This window comes from Lepidochelys olivacea, assembly GCF_965140295.1.
Source record: "Lepidochelys olivacea isolate rLepOli2 genome assembly, chromosome: 1".
NCBI lineage: Eukaryota > Metazoa > Chordata > Testudines > Cheloniidae > Lepidochelys > Lepidochelys olivacea.
In genome coordinates, this window is record NC_140411.1 from 279,126,993 (window position 1) to 279,146,427 (window position 19,435).

General features: G+C 39.0%; 1 protein-coding gene across 2 annotated transcripts in view; it reads right to left on the bottom strand.

Moving 5' to 3' along the window:
* METTL25 (methyltransferase like 25) overlaps positions 1-19,435 on the bottom strand; it is a gene marked incomplete at its 5' end in the record, with an annotated part of 99,196 nt that overhangs the window by 9,855 nt on the left and 69,906 nt on the right. For both annotated transcript variants that reach the window (XM_084616747.1, XM_084616748.1), the window contains 4 exons: positions 8,074-8,167; positions 12,728-12,801; positions 16,076-16,105; positions 18,386-18,480. In XM_084616747.1, coding sequence (XP_084472873.1) covers positions 8,074-8,167; positions 12,728-12,801; positions 16,076-16,105; positions 18,386-18,480 — 293 coding nt within the window. The remainder of the gene's footprint in view (positions 1-8,073; positions 8,168-12,727; positions 12,802-16,075; positions 16,106-18,385; positions 18,481-19,435) is intronic.

Genomic DNA, 19,435 nt, shown 5'->3' on the forward strand with positions numbered 1-19,435 from the left:
TTCCCCCTTCGCTGCCAACCCCATAGCTAGGTATTGGCTGCATGCTCACTTTAGGCCCTCAGGCCTGTAGACTGCTAACTACTGTCTGCCACAGCCAGGAGGTTGTGGCTATAGACTATTTGTTGCTCTTCCCCACCCTGAGGGCCAGAGAATATGCACTGTTCATTATTGTCTGCCCCAGCCAGGAGGCTATAGACTGTGTGTCGCTCTGGTGATGCTGGTAAAAACAAGACATGTATCAACTGTCTAAAAATATGTTCAAGGAAATGACAAAAATTGCTTTGGATACATTTTTGTAAGACAAAATGATAATGAATTCTAATTAACAGAATGATCAACATATTATCTACACAGTATCAGTCATAATCTAGTTAGTTTTACCACTGAAAAATGAAATACTCTGCAATTCACAAAGGCACAATCTTAATGTAGCAAAATTGGAATAGTAATTTTAACTAAGCCTAAATATCTTAAAAATTCACTGCAAGACCAATGAACATCAAGTCCCCTTGAGAATACCCATATCCTGACTCAAATTAATGATCATAAAAGAAATGTACCAGTGAAATTATTACAATATAAGCATTCTTTTAAAAATGAATGGCATTCCATTCCTTCAAAGAATGTTAATAAAAATAACAAGCTTGTTTTATTGTACAGATTAAAAGTACTACTGCTCTATATACCGCACAAATGAAGGGCTGTACCAATAAAAAGCATCCCATATCATAAGAATAATAAAAGACAGCAGGTTATGCGATGATAAACATTTCTCGTTATGTGCTGCATAAAAAAGCTAAAAATAAAATAAAAAAGCATCAGGAGATTCAGAATATTTTTCGTTCTGACTTTCTAGATGCAACATAACAAATATCAGAGCTCTTTAAATTATTTTTAAAGAGAGGAAAATGTCTTTGCTGCAGGGTTATTGTTTCCAGGTATGCAATTTACTGCTGTGCCATTCATTTAAACACCACTAACATATTGTGCAAAACTGAAAATGAAAAATTTTAGGCACAGCCAACATTTTTGATGCAGCACTATGGATTTAGAAAATCAATCAAACTTACAGCAATATATACAAACACACACACTCTTAAGATAACACAGACTAAACTGTGGAATTGCTACTGAATCTCCATAGTACATATTTAACTGGATACTTCTGGAGGAGTTGTTAAATTCTGTGTGAAATATTTTGACTACAAGACAAAGTAACCATCCTCAGTGAAAAAGTTAGCTATACCTAATACAGTAGCTTGTATGCTTGGATGTGGTGAAAAGATGGATTCAAGGTGATTATTTAATACCTTTTCTCTGTAGGTGGAATATCAATTGACAAAGCTATCTCTATATAGAATTTATACTTGAATGACTTAACTCTTGCATGAGTTCAGGCTGCCACAAAGAAGCCCTGAAGAGTATAAAAAATAGCAATGGTGCTAAGACATTGGGTGCAAAGAAGGTTGAAAAATGGATTTAAATAAAATTTAATCTTTTTGCATTAATCAGTGTTACTGTATTGATATAAAACAATTAAAGAATAGATATTTTCAATCATTTTCTATAAATAACATGGGGGTACCTACCATTACATTACTACCAAAAGGTTCCAGATTTTCATATTTAGATGTCCATCTAGGACAGAAATACTAGAAACTGAGCTTGTTACTCTCTTTAAACATATTAACTTGGACAATTTAGTGGTAAACCTGGAGTATATATCAGCACTGAACTTGGCCCACTATGTTTTATGCACACTAAAACATAGGCTATCATGAGAGAGCTTTAAAAATACATGATACTATAATGACAAATTCATAAAACTAAATTATAAGAAGATCTTGAGAGTTCTGCCATAGCAAGTTTTATTACACTTGAAGCCATTTGCTGTATTCCTTTATATTGGGCTGGGGTGAACATGCTACCTATTTAGGGTAGGAATAGTTTAGCTTAAATAGATTATGAATTGTTAAAAGTAAAAGTAACAATGAAATATATTTGCAAAATAACTAATTTTTAATTTACCTGAGAATGTCCGAGTCCTGTTTCAGGTTTTCTGAGGCATGTACGAACACTTTACTCCTGTGGGAATTCTGTGTCACTGCACGTGTGCAGAATTCATGTTCCCTGCAGATTCCTTTGCTTCCCCGCAGAAAAATTACTTATGACAGGAAAGCAATGGGAAGCGGCAAAAGTGTTCATGAGCCCCTCCCCGGCAGCACAGGCAGGTTGGCTTGAGTGTCCAGAGCAGCCGGTAAAGATGTAAATCACTGTCAGGAGGGGTGGGAGAGGGGCTGGGCAGTTGTGCAAGTGTGTGAGAGAGAGACAGACAGAAAGACACTCTCTTCCTCACTATTGCAGCATGCTCAGCATGGAGGGGCAGGGCTTCAAGGTATTTCTGAGGAGGTAGGCATGGAGCAGGCTCTGTCCCCTCCGGCAGAGCAGAATGTAGCAGCCTGCCTGCTTAGTGAATTGTTCTCATTGTCTTTGTGAGTTCCCCGAGGAGTATAAAACAGGTGTAAAAGTTTTAAGACTTCTTCACATTGCCAGAGGGATGTAAAGGACAGTATGGCTTTATAAATGCTTATGGTGCTTTCGTGATTAGAGCTGGTCTAAATTTTTGAACAGAAAGAATTTCCTATCAAAATGTGCTCCAGGAACTGTTTGCTACTGACCTTTCTGGAGATGGTCAGTAGCCAATATAAATTGTGAGTTTGATTCCCCAGCCCTCACTTGCTCTTCAGTTGCCTATGATGTAACACTGAGCATACGGCTGCATATATTTGTTGACTAATAACTAGAAATAAAGGGTCAAACCTAGCTACATTACTATTAGACAGAGGGGGTTTCGGGATTCCCTCCAATGCTCCCCACTCCCATTCTTCATCCATTGTATTGTAGTTTAAATAAATTACTGAAAGAATTGAAACCAGAGTGATTATATTGCGTTATTTTGACAAAATATGCACAATTTTGCAGAATTTTAAAATATTGTGGACAGAATTTTTAATTTTGAGTGGCACAATTTTAATTTTTTTGGCATAGAATTCCCCCAGGAGTAACACTTGTATCCTTGACTGACCTACTGAGGTGGAAGGTCAGCTTGGTAGGCAAAAAACCCATATCCATGCATGCTCAGGAGTAGCAAAGCACCTGCAAATGAGCTGTCTTCCTTCCCTTTTCCAAGTAGCCCTACTCCCTACCCTGCTTTCTGCTGAGGCTGCAGAGGGAGCTTGAATATTTTTTACTGGACAGTGGTAGCAAAACTGGAAAGAGAGAAAAACCCATCCTTTCTGTTTCTTTTTCTTTCTTAAAAGATCAAAGAAGCCTTTAAGTGGAAAGGTGGACACTCCTCTGGAGGAAGGAGCTGGTATAAGTCCCTGCATCAATCACCCAAGGTGTCTCTGTTCTGCATAAATGTGAAAGTAAGAAGTGCTCCCTCATACGATCACAGGTGACAAAGGGTATTTGGTGAATTAGAAAGTAAGAGAGCTTCTGCCAGATAAGGGCTTCCTCTCCTCTTTCTAGCTGACTGCTGGTGCTTTCTTCTTACAAAATTGTGTGTATCTATGTGAATGTGACTAGAACCAGTAACTGTGTAAGGACAAAGAAACCATCTTTGAGAAAAATACTATCCTCACTCCTCCACACCCTCCCTCACTCCACTACTGCCTTTTCCCCTTGTCCTATCCATCATTCTATCAGAACTGCACAAAAAGGTAGGCAAATGTAGTGCCTCCCCTAGGGTTATTTTTTAGCCCCAGGGAAGTGGTAGGCTTGACTGTCCACCAAAGGACGAAATGGATCTAATGCAACAACATTCAAGGCAGAAACAACCATTTAGAAATTTCACAGGGCAATCAGGAGCACATTTTTATCCTAAACTGTACATACAAGCTAGAATTTATAACGAATTTTTTGGGCAGATTCCAAACTATATAGCCATACAGATGACTTTACTAATGTGAGAAAATGGCAAAATGTTCCCAGTCCTCTTTTATAAGTGACTTCTTGGGATTTCCCATTTTTGATCGTCTTCTACTTGGACTCTTAGCCACATATAAATCTCTCATATGTAGCCCTTCCTGCTTTGGAATGATAATGGCTAGTATGAAAATGTTCTGTCTCTTACTCCACATCTCTCACAGTAACTTCCTAAGACTGAGAACCAATCCACAAGCATGTTAGATTAGCTAGACACTTCACTTGTTTACAGAGTTTTGAAGATTAACAGATGGTCATTATAGAATCAGAAACACATTAATATATACTTGTTCTCCATGCACAGATTTGTTTAAATATAAGTTTGTAAATGTAATATAACATAGATTTAATCTAAAACTGTACACTCTGTGAATTATTTAATATCCAATTTTAGATCTTTTTACTGCCTCCCTCCATTGTGAGAACTTTTTACACAAACATAATCTGGTTATATAATGAATTAAAGTATAGACAGAACTGGATCTATTCCTCTGGTCTTCTACAGCTGTGGCTAAAGTATTTCATTTTAATATTGATAGCAGTATGGTAGTCCAGTGGTAGCACAATTCAGAGCATGAGTTTAGGTCCAAGCTTCCATAGCATGACCAGCTGGAAATGCTCAGGGTAGAGCACACACATTCCTTGAGCAAAAGGAATGTCTCCTGTTGCTATACCACTGTATCCTCCAATAGAACAAAGACCCTCAAATAAGGGGGATAGGAAAATAAGAGTACGGGAAGCTGAAAATGATGAGGGGTTAATTTATTAAGCAAAAACCACTTATTCTGTTATCTCTGCCGCACTATTCAGCTTTTCTGATCTTCATAACTTTAAATAATAAAGGTGAAATATCTCCATATTTGTGCAGAATAATGGTTCATTTGGAACTATAATGAAGACACAGGAGGCATGCTTATCATACCTGCAGATGAAATAAGAAAGTTATGGAAGGCTGACCAGCATAGTTTCAGCACAGGCAAAAGAATCCACATCCTTGATCTGAAACTCAAGCATGTGGGAGGTGTGTTTATTTATGTTAGATGACAGCGTGTGTAAAATGGGTTTTATATAAGGAGGCATTCAGTCACTATGGTCATGGAGGCCACACTGAGTATCTACATAGAAAGCGAAAAGGAAAGGCTTGATTTATACCAAGTCATCTAAGACCTAAGTCAACACAGCTAAAGGGAAAGCAAGGGAATTACTCTGGTTTTCCTATTGACACTGCCATTCAACTTATTACCCATCTGGCACTGGTCACTGTCAGAAGCTAGGACACTGGTCTTGATAGACCATTGGTCTTAACCAGTATGGCCATTCTTATGTTCTTACCCGCTGTTCTATATCATAGAATCATAGAATATCAGGGTTGGAAGGGACCACAGGAGTTCATCTAGTCCAACCCCCTGCTCAAAGCAGGACCGATCCCCAACTAAATCATCCCAGCCAGGGCTTTGTCAAGCCTGACCTTAAAAACTTCTAGGGAAGGAGATTCCACCACCTTCCTAGGTAACGCATTCCAGTGTTTCACCACCTCCTAGTGAAAAAGTTTTTCCTAATATCCAACCTAAACCTCCCCCACTGCAACTTGAGACCATTACTCCTTCTTCTGTCATCTGCTCCCACTGAGAACAGTCTAGAGCCATCTTCTTTGGAACCCCCTTTCAGGTAGTTGAAAGCAGCTATCAAATCCCCCCTCATTCTTCTCTTCTGAAGACTAAACATCCCCAGTTCCCTCAGCCTCTCCTCATAAGTCATGTGTTCCAGTCCCCCAATGATTTTTGTTGCCCTCCGCAGGACTCTTTCCAATTTTTCCACATCCTTCTTGTAGTGTGGGGCCCAAAACTGGACACAGTACTCCAGATGAGGCCTCACCAATGTCGAATAGAGGGGAACAATCACGTCCCTCGATCTGCTGGCAATGCCCCTACTTATACATCCCAAAATGCCATTGGCCTTCTTGGCAACAAGGGCACACTGCTGACTCATATCCAACTTCCTGTCCACTGTAACCCGTAGGTCCTTTTCTGCAGAACTGCTGCCGAGCCAATCGGTCCCTAGTCTGTAGCGGTGCATTGGATTCTTCCGTCCTAAGTGCAGGACTCTGCACTTGTCCTTGTTGAACCTCAACAGATTTCTTTTGGCCCAATCCTCCAATTTGTCTAGGTCCATCTGTATCCTATCCCTACCCTCCAGTGTATCTACCACTCCTCCCAGTTTAGTGTCATCTGCAAACTTGCTGAGGGTGCAATCCACACCATCCTCCAGATCATTTATGAAGATATAGAACAAAACCGGCCCCAGGACCGACCCCTGGGGCACTCCACTTGATACCGGCTGCCAGCTAGACATGGAGCCATTGATCACTACCCGTTGAGCCCGACAATCTAGCCAGCTTTCTATCCACCTTATAGTCCGTTCATCCAGCCCATACTTCTTTAACTTGCTGGCAAGAATACTGTGGAGACCGTGTCAAAAGCTTTGCTAAAGTCAAGGAACAACACGTCCACTGCTTTCCCTTCATCCACAGAGCCAGTTACCTCGTCATAGAAGGCAATTAGATTAGTCAGGCATGCCTTGCCCTTGGTGAATCCATGCTGACTGTTCCTGATCACTTTCCTCTCCTCTAAGTGCTTCAGAATTGATTCCTTGAGGACCTGTTCCATGATTTTTCCAGGGACTGAGGTGAGGCTGACTGGCCTGTAGTTCCCAGGATCCTCCTTCTTCCCCTTTTTAAAGACGGGCACTACATTAGCCTTTTTCCAGTCATCTGGGACCTCCCCCGATCACCATGAGTTTTCAAAGATAATGGCCAATGGCTCTGCAGTCACATCCGCCAACTCCTTTAGCACTCTCGGATGCATCGCATCCAGCCCCATGGACTTGTGCTCGTCCAGCCTTTCTAAATAGTCCCGAACCACTTCTTTCTCCACAGAGGGCTGGTCACCTCCTCCCCATGCTGTGCTGCCCAGTGCAGTAGTCTGGGAGCCGACCTTGTTCGTGAAGACAGAGGCAAAAAAAGCATTGAGTACATTAGCTTTTTCCACATCCTCTGTTACGAGGTTGCCTCCCTCATTCAGTAAGGGGCCCACACTTTCCTTGACTTTCTTCTTGTTGCTAACATACCTGAAGAAACCCTTCTTGTTACTCTTAACATCTCTTGCTAGCTGCAACTCCAGGTGTTATTTGGCCTTTCTGATTTCACTCCTGCAAGCCCGAGCAATATTTTTATACTCATACCTGGTCATTTGTCCAATCTTCCACTTCTTGTAAGCTTCTTTTTTGTATTTAAGAGCAGCAAGGATTTCACTGTTAAGCCAAGGTGGTCGCCTGCCATATTTACTATTCTTTCTATTATCCACCTCCTTCACAGAATCAGATTAGTCCACCTATTTTCCCTGGATTACAAAGGCATCTAGGAGCTTTAACCCTAGCTCTGCCAAACCCTGTACTGAGTCTTTTCATGCTATCAGAGCATGGTAAAATTGTAAGGAAAATTGAATGAACCAGGAAGCGTTATCAGCTCATATGAGTAAAGGTCTCAGCTAAACCTTGTTCCTGGCTTTGATGCTGTATCTACAGTCTAGTACTCATTTTATGATTTTAGGCCACAAAGAGGATGCAAGAGTTATGTGGTGGAGTACCCATCTCCACCACGTATGTCTTGGAGGACAAAGGAGAAGGAAAAGCATATTGTAAATGTATCTGGATAGAGATGTTCATTAATTATAAACACTTAGGCTTTAGAGTGTATTTTCTGGGGGGTTTCAAAAACATTATTTAGACTACTAGTAATCATACAAAAATAAAAAGGTATCTCACAAGTCATAAGTTTTAAAATGAAAATGAACGTATTTTAAAGAAAATAAAAGTGGCAGTTAATCCCCAAACTGAATATACAAACTGAAATAATTTGTCTTGGATAAATATTGTTTAATTCACAAAGAGCTGAAGATGCATTGATGTATATTCTAGTAATAATAGCTGCTCACATAATATATACAAATAGCTCCATCAAAATTCTGGCCACTTCTTAGAATTTACATTGGTATGTGAATTGTATGCAATATGAAATCAGCTGCTTACCTTTGACTCATCTAGTTCAAGCTTCTTCAGAGACTTTCTGACATAATCCACAAAAGAGGAAGACTTGGAGAAAATTTTACCAACATGCCGATCACTGCAAATGTAGTATTGAGGTTATTCTTTTAATTTTCTCAGAACACAAAAGTTCCATATTATTGTTTCATAAATCTCAGCTCCATTAAAAACATATACAATAGATATTCTAAGAAGTTAGAATAATAATTTATTTCAATTTTACTTTTTCTTTTATCTAAAAATACATCAAAGCAAGCTAACTAATACCCACAGAAGTTTTTAGACCAAAAATATTATTACTCATGAATACCTGAAATTATGAATGAGGTGAAGGTGATATTTTTTATTTCCATTCCTCTCCTATCATTGTTTTTATTTTATTGGATCCATTACACAGTGTCCATTTTCAATGCCTCACTTGACAATATTAGCAAGAGTTCAATGTTTATGAAAGCAGAACTTCTTCAATGTCATCTGCTGATCCAGGATCACATAGTAAGTTAAGTGTGATTCTGATCTTATTTATGCCTTGCAGATTTCTCTCCTAGATGTACGTGTAGTATGTGATTCTCATTTAAATTAGGCAATGTTAGAATTTTCCAGATTTACAATTTGGGGTGTCTCTTCAGAAACTTGACCAATATTTGAATTGGTTCAGGCAAAGTGGTAAAGCAATGCACAAAAAGTACCAGAAGGCAAACAGAAGATGCACTCACATTAGCAAATTACATGTAATCTCCGTTTGAAATACCTTAGGAAAAAAATGTATGAATATGTTTTGTCAGAACTCAGTCTGAATTAACGTTCAAAGCCATCACCTACATAACACACAGCTCCAGGTCTCACTGACCTTGGTAGTCTTGTACTGTAAGAATCATAATCCCAAAGACATTAGCTACTCACAATATTCTCTTCAATGTATTATTTATGAACAAACAGATTTTCCATAAAATATTAATTAGATATTATAACACTGGCAAACCAGGTGCCAATTTCTGCCAAGGTCCCCATGCCTCACTTTGATACTGCCAAACACATAGCTAGAATTAGTCTGGTTCACCTGTGTTTTTACTACTGTTAAAATAAGTATGAGCATTATAAAAGTGTGCTTAATATTTAGACTTTATTGAATGCTTGTAAGTTGTCGTATGCATTAATCTCCCTTATAACATCTGTATCCCATATTTTAAGATAGTCTTTGAGTCTTTGCGTGATATGTTTCTGGAACTGTAAATCACCAGACAGGAAAGGGACCTGAATAAGGGCTTGCCTACACTGGCACTTTACAGTGCTGCAACTTTCTCTCTCAGGGGTGTGAAAAAACACCCCCCTGAGTGCTGCAAAGTTCATTGCTGTAATATGCCAGTGTAGACAGTGCACCAGCGCTGTCCCAGTGCTGGGAGCTGCGCCCCTCGTGGAGGTGGTTTTTTTAGAGCGCTGGGAGAGCTGTCTCCCAGCGCTGTGCCGTGACTACACAAACTACATTAAAGCGCTGCCGCAGCAGTGCTTTAATGTTGCCAGTGAAGACGTGCTCTTAGTGTGAAACGCTGGCTTCCAAAAGAAGGCATTAGGTCCTGCCCAACACAGAAGACCGCTTGACACCAGATGAACTACTGTGGAACATCAGAGGACAAAATACTTTGTTAATTGCTCTCCCTGACTCCCAATCCCTCCCACGAAGAGGAGAAGTGCAAATAAATTCCTCCCATGAGCTGAGCTGGCAGTTTAGAGGAGAAAGGTGAATAAAAATTTCTGATAAGGAGAAATTGTATCTCTGTGCTGCTTGTACTCTCAAGAGCAAGGTTTTCTAGGCATAAGCAAGAGGTCCCCAGTGTTTAGCCTGGGTTACTTCAAGGGACAAATAGAGCTTATAAAAATACTTCTATTACCTTTTGAAACTTAAGACTGTAACTCCTTTGTGTATGTATGTTTACCTGCTTTAACCTTGTAAATAACTCTCTTATTTCCTTTTCCTAATTAACAAATCTTTAGATAGTTTATTATAGAGTTGGCTACAAGCATTGTCTTTGGTGTGAGATCTAAGGCGCAACTGACTTGAGGTAAGTGACTGGTCCTTTGGGACTGAGAGCAACCTGAACATTGTTGTGATTTTTAGTGTAAGAGACCATCTATCACAAAAGCAAGCTTGCTTAGGTGACAAGGCAGATTGGTGTACCCAAGGGGACTGTCTGTGGCTCCATGGTTAGACTATTATAGTACCTGAGGAGTTTGCACTTGATGCTTGGTTAGTGAAATCTAAGTATAGAACTTAAAGCCAATTTGGGGTTTGTGCCCTGCCTCTTAACAGTCTGTCCTGAATGCATCCAATGAAGTGAGCTGTAGCTCACGAAAGCTTATGCTCCAATAAATTTGTTAGTCTCTAAGGTGCCACAAGTACTCCTTTTCTTTTTGCGAATACAGACTAACGCGGCTGCTACTCTGAAACCTGTCCTGAAGTTGGTACTCATGCTCTTGAATCACTGTAGGACAGCTTGACAGGTATATCTTCTTAAAAACTATTTTACTGGAAACTCATAGAAAGCCTATTCTTTCCAACTGTGAGCTTGATTCAAAGCCTATTGAAGTTGACAGAAAGACTTCCATTGATATCATTGGGTTTGGGGTCAGGCTCCAAGTTCTTTGTGTCAATTAACATTCAATTTTATTTTATTTATTTTATTTTATTTTATTTTTAGGGAAATAGGAAATTCCTGTGACTGTATTTTTTTATTCCAATGCAATAAAACCTCTGGGCAAATGCAGTCTAAAGACTACTTAATGGCTATGCATTTAAAAGATTCTTTGAAAAAAATAAGCATTTAGTATATCTGTCCCACAAATCAGAAGCAGCATAGTTGTAACAAGAAAGATATATACTGAATACATGGAGCTCTAAAAAGTCAGAATAGGCTCTTAATGACTCAAGGCATCATAATTCATTCTTTTAATTGTCTTAAACTGCTTTTTAAGTGTTATTGGATAAGGAACCTGACATCTTAAAAACTGCTGAACTGGTCCCACAAGGCTTCACCGAGACAAAGAAAATTCCAGCTACTTCATCAAAACTGGAGACATTTCACATTAGCGAGCTTAAAAACTGGGCCTAAAACTCTTTTAATTTCAAAAGTGCAATCTTTATTACGTCCCCCATGTTACCTTTACTTTAATAGATAACATACACTGGTCTAGCCCATACTTTCAGTTTTTACAACCTAGTTCTCATGTTCTGCTAAATCTTCTTTGTAGTTTTATTATACATAATGTCAAGCAAAGGAAGAAATTCTTCTGTTGGGAGGTTGCCCATCGATGGAAAAAGCTATGCTCCCATCCCAAATGCCAAAGACAATTTGCCAATTGTCCTGGGCGTCCACACTGGCTCTTGGGCTCCCCGCTGTTCAACTCAATGTGCACTGACAGGCCTTCAAGTCAGTAGCTGACTATGAGATCTATGATAAAGAAGCACTCTCAGATGCAGTCTGTATAGCTCAAAGCTGTATTGCTGTGCTCACCACATGGAAGAAGGCAAGAACACATGGTGAGGGTTTAACCAGGCCTCAACTTTACTAGTCAAATTATCTTCAAGGTTACCATTGAGATGGAGTCCCGTGCATTGTTCCTTTGCTAGTTCTTGAGGGTGCTCTCACCACAGGGGGAGTCAATCATCACACTAGGAAGTTCTCTGGGGACCTCCATCCGCCCACGAGCATCTCTCCCACTTTTGGGGGCTGAGGCAAGAGGAGATATTAACCCCCATCCTGCTGCTAGGACTGCTATAAAGGGCATTGGCAGGGTGGTCCCCCCAGGGTAACATTCTAGCCCCTGGTTTGCATTTCTCCCCAAGGGATTAGACATGTTGCTCCCATCTCGTAAGGAGATGTCATTGGGATGCTCATTATTTTACCATTCTTTCTTGAATATGGAGCCTAAATCAGCTAGTTCCTCCACTGGGCACCTGTCAAAAGTTGTGACAACTTAAATGACTCTCACATGTGCCCTCTGTGTGGGAGAATCCCAGCCCTCCGATTGTACAAAAAACTCAACCCCTAGATTTCACTGTGAGGAAGGTGAAAACCCAACCAGCCTCAGTCAGTCTGGTGGTATGGGGAAAAACTCCTTCCCAGCCCCAAAGCAGCAACCTACATAAGGGAGAGAGGGTGAGTCGACCCCTGGACAGATTGGAAAACAGGAAGTGGCCCTGAGCACAGGGCTATTTTTATGGCTCCAGATCTCATGTCAAATCCAGCAAGACCTCCAGCCCATCCTGGAAGTCCCATGGGGGGCCAGAAATCTTGCAGGACCTGATCCACCCTGTCCTTTATGCCCTCTCCCATTGTGGGAGCCACCAGACTCTCTCCTCACTAGGCTTTTTATTGAATTTGCAACAGTTGCCTACATGTCCAGTGCCAAGGATAGGGCAAATACCTCTGCAATGCTGGAAGGGCAAGAGCTCTTTGTGGATGGTATCCTCTGCATATGGATTCAGAGCAAATGAAAGAGCCCAGTATTATTTACTGACTGCATTCGTAATATAAACAGATACAGACAGAATTTAGGGCCTCATTCTGCAACTCTCATGCTAGTAGTTACAACTTGCAGAATAAGGGAGGAAGAATTAGGCCTTGGTCTCAGAATCTCATACCTTTTGATGACACCGTAACATTCCTCTATAATAACCTGTAGAACAGCTCGATAAAATAATGATTCTGTAGGCAGCTGGAAAAAAGAAAGCAAAGAACATCAGGAATGTAAAGTTGGCAACAAAATCAAGACCAGAGTAACCAGAATGGTGTTGGCTGCCTTACCTAATTACTGGTTTGTATTCTCTCAAACCAGTCTTATTAACCTGGTTGAGAGGACAATTTACTAATTTTCCTGTTTGCAAGTTAAAATGGGTCAGAGGACATCATAACCATAATTGTGAGAAAAAATAAACACAGGAAACTGCAGAGTTTGATAGGAAGTGGGTGGAGGGATAGGGATTAGAGAAAAAGAAAGGAAGATGGGCCAAATTCTGATCTTCATTTGTAAGCCCAGGGAACTCTATTGCAGTTACTGGAGTTATTCCAAAATTGCACCATCAAACTTCAGAGCAGAGCCTGGTCCAATGAATAAAAAAAGAGGCAAAAGGAAAACATACTACCTGTGTCAAAACATTTTCTTATTTATAGCTACTTTATCATGGTTCCCTGAAACACTGATATCCATGCAGAAAGTTCTGCACTTATAAAAACAGTGCAGTGCATTTAAAACTTCATACCTTTAGGTATGAAAAATGTGTTTACTTAAGAAAAGTTAATGTTTGTCCGTTAAAAATGTAGTGCCAAATGCATCTCCTGTGTAAACCCACTGAAGTCAATGGGCTTACAATGGGGATAAGTTGGCCTGTAAATCTAGTCTATTAAATACTTGTACAGTTAGTGTGCATACACAAAAAAATGATAAATTACACAATAATGATTTAAAGTACTCAGAGAACAGAATTTAGACAGGGATTTAAAAAACGAGAGACAAGTGCGATATTCCCGCCAGAAGCAAGCCGCTGCAATAAATCATACAGACATTCTCAATCACAATACTTTCCTGTCTCCTACAACAGTAGTACTAAGTGAAAAAGTTACTGGTCACTACCCTGCAAGATTAGGAAGACATCTGGGGTTTGCCTTTTGTATTTGTGGTTACATGATTGTAAATTACTTATACTATAGTGAAAAATATTATATAGCTTCTGGTTTTATGTTACCCAATATCTGTCCATAAATTATAGCCATATAAAAATACAGTTACAAATACTTTTCAGTGAAAAAAACTACTAAATATTCATGCTCATCCTGGTCTTCACATTTCAATTTTCTAACAGCTTATGAGTATGCAATTTAGCATAAAATATTATGTTAATTTGATCTCAGGCTTTTGGAGGTGTCAGGGTTCCTTCCCCACTCTGAACTCTAGGGTACAGATGTGGGGACCCGCATGAAAGACCCCCTAACCTTATTCTTACCAGCTTAGGTTAAGAACTTCCCCAAGGTACAAACTTTGCCTTGTCCTTGAACAGTATGCTGCCACTACCAAGCGTTTTAAACAAAGAACAGGGAAAGAGACCACCTGGAGACGTCTTCCCCCCAAAAGATCTCCCCAAGCCCTACACACCCCCGTTCCTGGGGAGGCTTGAGAATAATATCCTAACCAATTGGTTACAAAATCATCAAAGACCCAAACCCCTGGATTTTGGAACAATGGAAAAATCAGTCAGGTTCTTAAAAGAAGGATTTTATTAAAAAAAAAAAGAAAGGTAAAAATCATCTCTGTAAAATCAGGATAGAAAATACTTTACAGGGTATTCAGATTCAAAACACAGAGGATCCCCCTCTGGGCAAAACCTTAAAGTTACAGAAAACAGGAATAAACCTCCCTCTTAACACAGGGAAAATTCACATAAAACAAAAGATAAACTAATCCGCCTTGCCTGGCTTACCTATACTGGTTGCAGTATTGGAGACTTGGGTTAGGATGGGTTGGAGAAGACGGATTTCTGTCTGGCCTCTCTCAGTCCCAAGAGAGAACAACCACGTAAACAAAGAGCACAAACAAAAGCTTCCTCCCAAGACTTGAAAGTATCTTGTCCTTTGGGTCAGGTGACAGCCAGGTTAGATGAGCTTCTTAACCCTTTACAGGTAACAGGATGTTGCCTCTGGCCAGGAGGGATTTTATAGCACTGTATACGGAAAGGTAGTGACCCTTCTCTTAATATTTATGACAGGGGCTCTCAGGCTAGCAGGTGTGGTCCACACCAATCATGCTTCTGTGCTGAGTTTGTATCTGCTTTCTGAGAAAATACGGACCCAGCAGTGACAGCTGGGAGGATAAGAGGAATGGCCTACATGGTTTAGGAGTTTTGTCTGCAGTGTGCTGTACCAGATTCAGGAACACAACCAAGTACCAGGTTAGGCTTCTGGTGGAGCAAAACACTGTTAAATTTCTCTAGTTACTAACTGAATTTTAACCGTGGAATATGATCCCAGAGAGCCAAGTATGTCAGTAACTGTTTGTTAACTTAATTAAAAGTTGTGTGTTCAAGGCCTTTTACATAGTATTAGGAGCTTTTATAATTTACTTGCTATATAGATAATAAAACATTCTTAAAATACACGGGACTATCTTACACTGTAATTTTTGTTTCAATAAAAAAAATTAGTTTACTGCTGTTTAACTTGTTTTAAAAGTTAGATGTACCTAAAGTTCTGCTCTTCCTCCTTTATTAAAATAAATTTTTAATAAAAATTTGAAAAATAACCTTTTCCACGGTTTCCTATAGTATTTTATGAACAATATTTTTACAGTTTCATATTATTTCCTTGTGGACAAGTTTTTGCCTCAAAAACACCACAAGTGTTGGAAATCTCTGCAGAAATTACCAAAATTTAATGAGTTGGGAAGAGCCTGAACTAACTCCTTACTTCTAGTGACCATGTTGCTAGACCTAAAAACATTGTGGTTCTTCAGAATAAAGGGGTCAGTGAATCCTCTAAAGATGAGCTTCACTGGGCTAGGAGCCTCTGTTGGAGCAGTTCATGTAAGAAAGCATCCAAAGTTTGGAAAGGTAATTTTATACTTTAAGTTTTGAAAGAAGCACTTTTGGATTTAGTGAAGAATATTAACCAGCATGATTAAGCATAAAGTAGCTTACTATTAAAATAAGGTATTTTCAACTATATTAAAATTGTACTTTCTCTAAAATATATGTTAGCTTACTCTTAAATGTCTGAAGAAAATAAGATACGTTAGCATCACTATGTGCAGACAAGGCAATAAAAATGCAATTCTGTGTGCTGAAACATGATATCAATCTGACTTTGATTTATATTCTGTTAATTGTAGTGTTTTAGAACCCAGTAAGTCACAAGTTCAGGAGAAGGTCATGTATTAAAAGTATTCAAAAAGAGAAAACAGTTTTGTCATTAGAAGGGTTAAAATAAACAACATTACTTACCACTTGGCTGACCGCAACTCGTTCCAAAGCCTTTAAAAGTGAAGAAATTAAACAGCTATGTTTATTCTTTATCAGGGCATTTTATAATCACATTGTATAAAGCCTGGTGGAAATGACATTTTACAAGATTAATTATGTGATATAACATGAGCGTGTACACTTACGAGTGTTAAAACCATTAGAGGTTGTTAACCAGTTCACTTCTGTTACTTAGGGTTTATTTATAGGACAAGCAATGATAAAGGAATGCATAGATATAGATAGCTATATATAGCTTCTTCAATTTTTGAGAGCACTAAGGAAAAAACAAATTTATTTTTTCTCGGCTATATTCCTATACAAGTATAAGCATAATAACAGCTCACTTTAGATATTATAACGTATAGTTTAAATAATCTTTTAATTTAATGCACAATATATTAAAATATCTTTTTAAGTCTTTAGCGACTACACAAATGTTCATTTTCAACTCGCAGTACTTAAAGTTAAACAAAATAAAAACTTTAGAGAGACTGCAGTTTAAAATGTCATGTAGATCCTTTAAAATAGATTTTTCAGCCCATGAATCCTGATGGTGTGAGAGTATTTGATTTTTATGATCTAAGGTGACAAAGAATTAAGAAAAAATATGAAATGGGTGGAAGATTTTTCTACAGTTGCTCTGTGTGGCCAAAGGCATCTCCAGCTGGTTGTTTGCCTCTGAAATAGAACATTCTATCCTTGTCAAAAGGCAGCCTGAGCTTACTTCCCCTCTCACTAAATAAGGCTTAATCTACACTAGAAAATTAGGTACGTTTAACTATGTCAGTCAGGGGTGTGAAAAATCCACATCCCCTGAGCGGAGTAAAGCCAACCTAAGTCCCTATGTAGACAATTCTAGGTCAACCTAGCTACTGCCTCTCGGAGAGGTTGATTACCTACACCAATGGTAGAATCCCTCCCATTGGTATAGGTACTGTCTACCCTGACGCACTAAAGTGGCACAGCTGTGTCATTGTAAAAAGAAAAGGAGTACTTGTGGCACCTTAGAGACTAACCAATTTATTTGAGCATGAGCTTTCGTGAGCTACAGCTCACTTCATCGGATGCATCTGATGAAGTGAGCTGTAGCTCACGAAAGCTCATGCTCAAATAAATTGGTTAGTCTCTAAGGTGCCACAAGTACTCCTTTTCTTTTTGCGAATACAGACTAACACGGCTGTTACTCTGAAACCTGTGTCATTGTAGTGTTTTCAATGTAGATAAGCCCTAAGAAAGAGTGGGAAATGGAAATTCTATAAGGAAAGGAATGGGCTAATCTGCCATTTGATCTAGGGTATAATGGATATATTACTGGGACAACGGAAGATGGCAAAAACATTTTGGGAGGGCTTACTGAAGGGTTTTAGGGTAACGTACGAAGGTTCTAGAATTTACATTTTGGTCCATATCCTTAACCACTTGAGATGTTTCATGCAGTTTGTTGAGGATGTCACATTTAGGGGTGAAACCATCCTGTATAATTGTCCTGACATGTTTCAGTCTTAAGATCTCTAATGTTAGCTCTGATCTCTTTAATCTTGACATATGGGCCTGAGTTGGTTTTTGGCAGGTATCTGTGTGAGTTAGCAGCTGAAATTGAGGCTAACAGCATCTGTTGTGGTGCATCCTGGGAAAAGGGATTAAAAATCAACAGAAATTAGAGGTGGCGGTTTCCTAATGCCACAGTAGTTGAAGATTTAGGGTCATGCCTTTATCCTCAGATTAAGCATCAATCCATCATCCTGTGCTGATGTAAAATGAGTATACAGGAGCACTCTGTCTCTTGGTGCAATGTTAGATGATTTCCTGGTGTAAAGGCTTGTATAAGCGTGTAGGCCTACTCTGGTTTTGGGGCTAGAAAGGCCTGTTTACGGTCTTGTACAGTTAGGACATTGAGTGTTATGAACAATGAACCTTTTTGGGGAAGTCAGTGATGGTAGAAGAAATACTATCCCTTTTAAATCACTGCCATGACCTATTGCCCTGAGAGATTACTTTGCTTAAATTCAGTTCAACAAGATTGTGGCCTTTTTGGTCATTTTAAAAATATTTTTTGTCTATCTTCATTGTTTCCTGCCCTTCGCAAATATAAAATGTGCAAAGTTGGAAGGTTAATACAATTTTTTTTACCTATAATTTATCATGCATACAACATTAATGATGTTATCCTGTAGAGTCTGGGATTTAAGTCATAGCTCTAGGATTACAAGCCAAAAATAATGAATTCTATAACATCTGGATAAAACTTCCAGTAGGGAAAAAAAAAAGAAAAAGAAAAAAGAACCATACTAAGCACGCTGACATTCTGGCATTGCGACCACAGCACCAGCCCTCTTCCTTTAAATACCGGCACATGGGAAACCCCCACAATCCTGGAGAGCAATCTGCAGATGAGAGAAAAATAGTGTGTTACTTTATTAAATTCTTCTTCTCTTAAAGTAAATCATCTATTGAGAAAGACAAACAGTAGTTGGAGCATAGGAGCAGCGCTGTGTAACTGTTATTCCTATCCAATAATAGAAAGCATATTAGTGTTATGAAAAAAGATATTTTCTCAACAACAGATGTTTTTGCTTTAGGCTCCATTTTTGAAATCTTCACATTTTCCAAAACTATTCCTCCAAGACCGAACCAAGTGAATTCTCTGCAAAGTCTTTCTTTCTTTCTTTCTTTCTTTCTTTCTTTCTTTCTTTCTTTCTTTCTTTCTTTCTTTCTTTCTTTCTTTCTTTCTTTCAACACATTGACAATCATCCCAAGATGCTGAGCTGGCAGCCCATCAATGTAACAGGACGTATGTGTCACTTACTGCTGTTTTCTTTTACAGTAAACAATTTTTAAATGGTATTTTGGCAAGTCATTACCGAATGTGTGCTTGTTTACTAAGTGCTGACGGCCTGTTTTGTTGTTAGCCATTATGTTTGTTTTCCAGAAAGGACCAGCTGCAAAGGCTCTTGCTGCTTCTTCAAAACACCAGAGCATTTACATCACAGACTGCGACTGAGTTTGGTTCAGTCTCTTTAACGTTTCAAGTGACAACAATGCTCCTAAATTAATGCTTAATCCTAATGCAACACTGGGACAGCTAAACTGGCAACATTATGAATACTACCTGTGTGTACGAAAAATTCTGCTAGGTTTTCTTTAAAAAACACTTTGATGTCAGCTGACTGTTTAAATCATTCTGAATGTGATTTTAATACTTAAAAATGAAAACAAGTTGGATAGGATCTTGGCATTTCCATTTAGAAAGATGGCTCTAAAATATTTTAAGATTAATCAAGAAGAAGAGGTTAAAAAGAGGCCAGTGGAAATACAAAAGTCTTCAGATTTATAAAAAGT